Genomic DNA, 7,905 nt, shown 5'->3' on the forward strand with positions numbered 1-7,905 from the left:
GTCTCTGATGACCGCTTGGTTTGAATGTTTAATGAAAGATCAGCTGATGACGGCCGTGTCGGATCAGTCGACTGAATTCTTCCGTTAACTCGTTCGGAGCAGCAGCTCGAGATCGTCCACACGTTTAGAGCAAATAAAAATAGATCAAAGGCTGCGATTAATTACTAATTTAACTCCTCTGAGTCAACAGGGACTTTATTTTGGCCTAATTTAATCCACGATCAGCCCAGCTTCATAATCTGCGTGTTTTAACACTCAAACTGCAGAATTTTCATCCAACAAACTAATTCAATGAGGAGATTTTACTTTGGATTACAGAATATAAATCTAATCTCTTCCTGTTTCTGCTCATCCCTTCCTGACTTGGTTTGTTTGTTTTAGGTGTTTTTCCAGCAGAGAGCTTTAAAAACTTCCTCCTCGTTAGCCGAGATGAGATAAGGAGGGCCGGGCTTCTTTCTGAACCCATCAGAACCTCCGGTGTTCAGGCTCAGGATGGCCCGTCGAGTCCCAGAAGAACCTCGGAGGTTCCTGCAGCTCCACCATGACGCTCTGCCTGCTCCTTCCTGCGCTCGTCCTCGGTGAGTTCTGACCCAACGTTGGACTCTTGTTTTAATCTGAAGGGTCAGATTTGTTCTTTTCAGCGGCAGAACAACAAAAGTCCGACATGTGGAGCATGTAGGACGTTTATTAAACACTTCTCTGCAGGTGTGACGGTGCCACCATCAGCCAACACCACGGAGGAGACGCTGGACGTTTGGAGGAACCGAACCGTTCAGGTTTACACCACTAACAGTACGTTCAATTATGTGCGTTTAATTAAGTCACTATAAACATGTAATTATATATGATTAATTATTTATATATGGTGAATTATAAATGTTTAATTACAAATGATTATATACCCCGTATGTTTAATTATAAATGTTTGATTCATATTAAATTCCTTCATCTTTAATCTACAGAATCTCAGTAAAATTAACTTTTTTTTTCAAACAGCCATAAATATTAGATATAAGATTAAAGGCTTTTATTAGTTTCATTTATTCAATAAATAATTTGTCAGGTTGAGTTGTTTGTGCATCAAATGTCAAATTGAACATTTGAACCTTAAAATTATTGGTAAAACTATTTGTAAACAAGCAATAATTAGATAAATCAGATGTATGCCTCTTTTATTCCTCATAAAATTAAAAACTTTTTTTAAGTTTGGAGCTGAGAGCAACTCAATGAGACTAACGTGTTTAAATAAAGGTTGAAAAAACGTATGAGCTGATAAATGTTTAAATATTTTTGTTCTGATGTAAAAAAACATTTTAAACATTTAAGCTGCTGAACAGAAAATATTTGTAACGATTACAATATGAAAAATCCTCCCAAAATAAATAAACTCACATTAAGTCAGAAACAAACAGCTGATCTCTACAGAACAAACTGAATTTAAATCTACTTCCTGTTAAAGAACCGACGCCTTTTGTTTCAGTTTCAAAATAAAAGCTTTTGTTGAGTCGTAGCTGTTTTGGTCAAATCAGCCGAAACTCCGTTTGTGTTTGAGACGTTTGCAGTTTCAGTAAAATTAGGTGAGTGGTTCAGGAGATATTTTGCTAACAGACAACAGCTGAAGCCAGCTAAAGGCGTTGGAAACTCTCGGCTGCTGCCACAACTTTTACCTGAGGATGTGCGTTTGTTTTAGCTCAGCTGGCTGTGGCAGCCATCTTAAATCAAGTTCAACAGTTAAATCAAACGAGCATCGAGTGAAAAAAGGCGATGAAATAAAATAAGTTACAGAAATTTTATTAAGTTTTGTGTTTTAAGCTGCGGTTGAGATAATTGTTGTTTATTGTCTTTATTTAGAAGTAAACAATCACAGAGAGCATCATTTGTTGAAGCAAAATAAAGTTATTTTCATCCGAACGAAAACTTTCTGTGTAGAACTAGTGAAGTTCTTCAGGCATGAATCATTTGATAAAAGCTGCTGGACCCGCAGGTCCAACAGAACCCAACGGGCCAACGGCAGAACTGGAGGGCGAGCGGCGCAGGAACCAGAGTTCTGCGGTTCTCACCGAGGACGACGGTGAGTCAGAAAATATCCAGCGTGCTGAAAAGCCCGAGTTCAAAGTGCATGATGGTTGTGAACGTCCTGCAGAGAGGTTCCAGAACCAGGAGGTCCAGTCCACACGCAGACACTGTGACCGGGTCCAGCTGCTGGAGCTCAGCCACAGTTACTGCGGAGCCAAGTTTCAGGACGACCTGCAGCAACTGGACGCAGCAGACTGGTGCGTCCTGGAGAACGTCATCGGGTAACTACCGCCACCTGAGGGAATGCCTGTCACCCGCCACACCAGTTTTAACATTAAACAGAACCAGCACCACCTGAGGGAATGCCTGTCACCCGCCACACCACAGTTTTAACATCTAACATTAAACAGGACCAGCATCACCTGAGGGAATGCCTGTCACCCGCCACACCACAGTTTTAACATCTAACATTAAACAGGACCAGCATCACCTGAGGGAATGCCTGTCACCCGCCACAACACAGTTTTAACAGCTTACGTCGAGAGTTTGGAGCGTCTTGGTCAAACTTTAAGACGCTCTCATGTTCTACGTGTTAGCTCTTAAGTATGAGCCGAGGATGACTCTCAGCTACTACCACCTCAGACTGTAGCTCGTATAGTTAAATATGTTTCTGTTACTAAAGTCAGTTAGCTGTGGCAGCCATCTTGAATCAGGTTAACTCCGAAAGCTCATGAGGTTGTAGAGTTACACTGAATAATTACTTGAAGAGTTTCATTAAAATCTGAATCATTTCATAAGGTATTTTCTAACACACACACACACACACACACACAGGTTTGTTTTGCTATCTTTATGGGGCCTTTGCATTGACTTCAATTCATTTTTCATTCATTTCTATAGCCTAACCATGCCCTTTATCCATAACCTAACCATCACCAGTACATACCTAACCCTAAACCTAACACATCCTCAATTCACACCTTAGTCCTAAACCTAGCCCCTAACCCACCAACGGGACTTCTTCTTATGGGGCCCGGGCTTTGGGCCCCATAAGGAGCAGTTGGTCCTCACAATGTAGTATAAGTTGAAAAAATGGGCCTCACAAAGTAGCATAAACAAGGACACACACACACACAGCAGTAGGTGAATATTTATGTTAATTCACATGAAAACTGCTCATTAAATATGCATAATTCACAAATTTAAAAGTTTTTACAGAAACATAAAACCCAGAGCTCAATGTTCCTAACCTGACCCTCCTGCTGCCCTTGGGTCAAATCTCAGTCTCAACACAGAGGCCTCGTGTGGTTTTGACCCAAGGGCAGCAGGAGGATTAAAGTTTGACTGACCAACTAAATCTACTTTTCTAAACTCCCAGCTCATTATGAAAGTTTTAAAGTCACATCATTTCTCAATTTAAATACAACGAAAACATGTTAATATACTATTTTAATTTTATTGTTGTAATTTAGTACAAACATAAATCCTAAATGTATAAACTGAACGGACCTGGGAAAAATACCTCCAAAGATAAAAACAAAACTCTGAGCACTATTTATTTAAATAAAGTCCTAATGCCTTTATCATTTAAACTTTTTAAATCAAATTAAAGGCCAAGTCAACATCACGTTTATGTAGACTTATCTCAAACTCCCAGAACATCAAAGTCTGATTTGAAGCCATTAAAGATAATATAATTGGTTAATTAAACAATCTTAATGAGCCAACTCATATGGGAGTAGGAAGGTCAAAGGTCACGCTGAGACAGTCAAATCGGTTCTTCTCATCCTGAACATGTCATTTGTTGACCTTCTGTTAACCTGCATATGACAAATAAATATAACTTATTTAAACCTGAACAGCTCAGCTGACATCTAGAGTAAATATAGCCGTTTTTTATTTCTTTGTTGTTACTTCAGGTTGCTATGGAAGCGTACGTTTAGTTTTGTATTTCTATTCATCTGCTTTTGCATTGTTCAAGAATTTACTTTGTATTTGTGGTTTTTTGTTAGTGAATTAATATTTGCAAACATGGTGATCATTTTTTATTTGCTGATAGTTTATTTGCATGCCTGTCAAACATGAACCATCACGAGCTCAAACAATGATTCAGAGAAACTTAAAAACTTATAAAGCTTAAGAGGCAGAAAGCCGCGCATGCGCAGTGGGATGGTTACAGCTGCGGTTTTAATTAACAAACAAAAACCGATAATAATAAATAAATTAAATAATAAATAAAATAAATATAGGTTGAATGAATAATCTGTAAAGCAGACTTTAGATTGGTGGAGTGTTTAGATTAAACCAGTTTTAAATACAACCTCAGAAATTTAGGCGGTAAATAAATAAATAAATAAAAAATGAATACAAACACAAACTTTCGCCCACAAAAGAGACAACAAGGAATAAAACTCCGACATAGTAAAAAAGGGACAGAAAGAGAAAGTAAAAGCACATCTTACCTCAAATTAATGTCTTTTTCTGTTGAAGACAGAAACGGTCCGGTCCGGTCCATGGTGTCCAACCTAACGGTTTTTCTTGGCGGACTTCCGTCCCAGCTAGCTAACCTGTTAGCAAAGCTAAGTTAGGTCACAAGCTCCATTACTCTTCTCGGCTAAACATGCTTTGTTCAAAGAAATGTCTCTAAATTAATTCCATACTCTTCTTCTAAAGTAACCGCAAAGAAACCAACGATTATGTGTTTAATTAGCTACACCTGGGGGTTCTTCTGTCACGTGATGCTGCAGTACCTTTTCTGTCCACACGATGATTTGTATTACAACCCAATGGAGCCCGGGGGGGCGCTGTTTCTCCTTCACGACGGGCCGTTGGACTGAAGAAAAACTCAAACATTATTCTTTGTTTTTTTATTTATTTTCTAAACCGGTAAAAATTAGGATTTAATCATTATATTTTGTCAACTAATTTAAGCCAGTTCTACCCATAAATGTTTTTTTAAACTGCACTAAAGTGCTGCAACTAAAAAAAGGACCTAAAATTGAATTGAATTAACAAAGTAAAAAAACAAATGTAAAAATAAATCAAACAAAAATGAAAGTTTGCAAATTAGGAAACATTTACAGGGTAACATTTTATTAAATTTTTAAAAATAAAAATAAATAAAATTAATTTGAAATTAAATATTATTCAGTCAATGAACTCATTCAAACACTACTTGTCTAAACTCACTTAAGATCTTATCTTTTTGTGTCATAAACATATTTTAAATCTATAAGAACAATTAGACATTTATAAAATAGAGATTTCTCTAAGATCAGAGTTAACATCCTTTGTGTGTATTCAAAACTTTAAATTCAGTTCAAAATCCAAATGCATTGAATCAAACGCTTGCAGCAAATTACTGAAATTTAAGGCAAACTGAACGTGTCTGCAGGTTTGAACACTCCAGAGGTTCTGAGAAGCAGGCTGATGCACTTTTGTTTTTCTTGTCACACAGAAGTCAGTGCAGGTTTCAGAGTGTCCAAGAACGTTAGGGGAAATGTCCATCATCAGAGCCGGGTCTGGGCCGGTTCCTCCCCTCGGCCTCACTCCTCTACTGATTACGTTCAGGCAGGAAGTCGACAAACTGCTGCAGCTTCACTTGTTTGTTGAGACTCAACAAGTTACATTTTCATAAAATCTGCTTTTCCTCGTCAAGTTTGATCCTTTCAGTTCAAACTTTACCATACCATTTTATTTATAGAGCACTTAAAACAGCTACAAGGCCAACCAAAGTGCTGTACAGACAGAACAACAGGTAACACACAAAGCAAAATACAAAATGAGGTAAATCAGAATATAGACGTAAAAACGATGCAGATAATGACGACAAACCAGTGTGGAGCATACAGGATCAAAACACAGATCATCTGGTGTTGAAAGCTGCTGAATAGTTGTGAGTTTTTAAACGGGACGAGGAACGTGGTGGGACATACGGTTGTAGCAGATCAGAGAGATGGGGGGGGGGGGGGCGCGACACTGTTCAGTGATTTGTAGACATACATGAGTATTTTGAACTGGATTCGAAAGTGAACCGGTAACCAGTGCAGTGAGGCCAAAACTGGTGTGATGTGCTCTCTTTTGCCTGTACTGGTTAAAAATGGGGCTGCTGCATTCTGGACCAGTTGTAGTCGTGCAATGGAGGTCTGACTGATACCAAACAGGAGTGAATTGCAGTAATCAAGCCTAGATGTAATGAATGCATGTATTACTGTCTCCAGGTTCTTTTTGGACAATATGGGCTTCAGTTTAGACAGCCGCCTCAGTTGGAAGAAGCAGGATTTAATCATGTTTACATGATTGTTAAGTTTCAGGGAAGGGTCCATTATCACGCCCAGATTAGTGACTCTTTGTTTTTCTGACAGGGTTAGAGCGGAGAGGTCGATGCAGTGGTTTGTGATGGTGTCCTTGGGAGGGAACAACATGACTTCAGACTTCTTTTCATTGAAACTTAAGAAGTTTAAAGCCATCCAGTCCCTGATGTCAGCCAGGCAGTTGAGCAGCGGTTGAATAGAGCACGTACCATTGTGTCTTAGGGGGAAGTAAATTTGACAGTCATCGGCGTAGAAGTGGAAGGGCATGTTGTGTTTCTGGAAAATAGCACCAAGTGGCAGCAGGTATAAAGAGAATAGGAGGGGCAACAACTGCAACAACTGCAGGTTTGAAACATGAAACTATAAGAGCTCAACAAACAAACACCCGTTAATGTCTACACTGAAGCACTTACTTTAAATATTGTGGAACTTCGGGAATGATTTTTGTGATGAAAACAAAAGAAAACTGTAATTTAACAAATGAATGGAAGCTGTACCGGCTGTGATGCAAAAACTGATGTTTATTTCAGACTTAACGCTTCTATTCAGAAAAATAAAACAAAATTTAAAGCAGAAAAGCTATATTTTATAAAATGAAGTTAAAATTTAAAATTGTTGCTGTGTTTTATTGTTCCAAAAAAAAGACTAGAAATCTAAGCTCAAAGGGCGAGGCCTCCAGGGGCCACTGCATGAAAACCAGGTCTGGTTCCGGTTCTGGGCTCAGGAACTCTTCCACAGATCATCGTCTATAAACACAGTTCATCCACAGATGCTGTTTAAAGCTCTATCAGACAAAGAGAAGCCAGATGTGAAAAGCATCCAGAACCTCTGCCATCTTCTCTGGACCAGAGCTCATTTAAACTGGAGTGATGAGAAGTCCAGAACTGTTCCGACATCAGGTGGGTCAAAATCTGAGGTTCTGGTTGGAAACCACTGACACCACATCCTCCAGACTAAAGACGAGAGGAACCATCCAGGCTGTGTCCAGCTCACAGTTCAAAAGCCACCTGGTCTCCTCAGGTCCTCCTAAACCTCCAACAACTGGTTTTATAGATTTCACACTTGATTTGTTTACATTTTCATTGTGATGAAATTTTGGGTTAATAAGGTTCTGTTGTAATTTTATTTTTATTTTAATCATCTCAACTCTTTCAGAATTTGTGTTTTATGTCAAAGTTTCAGGAAACAAGAAAAAACTTAATTTATTAACTTACTTCAACCATCTGGCCCCATGAAAACAATCTAAAACGATCCAAACCCTAAATATCTGAACCAGTTTGAACTAACATGAAGAACCTATTGTATATATAATACTATATTTATAATACTGTATATATAATACTATATTTATAATACTGTATTTATAATACTATATTTATAATACTGTATTTATAATACTGTATTTATAATATTGTATATATAATACTGTATTTATAATACTGTATCTATAATACTGTATTTATAATACTGTATCTATAATACTGTATTTATAATATTGTATATATAATACTGTATATATAATACTGTATTTATAATACTGTATTTATAATATTGTATATATAATACTGTATATAAA

At 37.7% G+C, this 7,905-nt stretch overlaps 1 protein-coding gene across 1 annotated transcript in view; it reads left to right on the plus strand.

The window, feature by feature from the left end:
• Nucleotides 1–541: 541 nt before the first annotated feature.
• The window catches only part of LOC119423566 (receptor activity-modifying protein 1-like), an 8,159-nt gene continuing 795 nt past the window's right edge, over nucleotides 542–7,905 (plus strand). The window contains exons 1-4 of the mRNA XM_037690965.1: nucleotides 542–578; nucleotides 706–792; nucleotides 1,985–2,071; nucleotides 2,144–2,297. Coding sequence (XP_037546893.1) covers nucleotides 542–578; nucleotides 706–792; nucleotides 1,985–2,071; nucleotides 2,144–2,297 — 365 coding nt within the window. The remainder of the gene's footprint in view (nucleotides 579–705; nucleotides 793–1,984; nucleotides 2,072–2,143; nucleotides 2,298–7,905) is intronic.

The sequence above is a fragment of the Nematolebias whitei genome, chromosome 17 (genome assembly GCF_014905685.2).
Source record: "Nematolebias whitei isolate Nwh7 chromosome 17, NemWhi1, whole genome shotgun sequence".
Classification (NCBI taxonomy): Eukaryota; Metazoa; Chordata; class Actinopteri; order Cyprinodontiformes; family Rivulidae; genus Nematolebias; species Nematolebias whitei.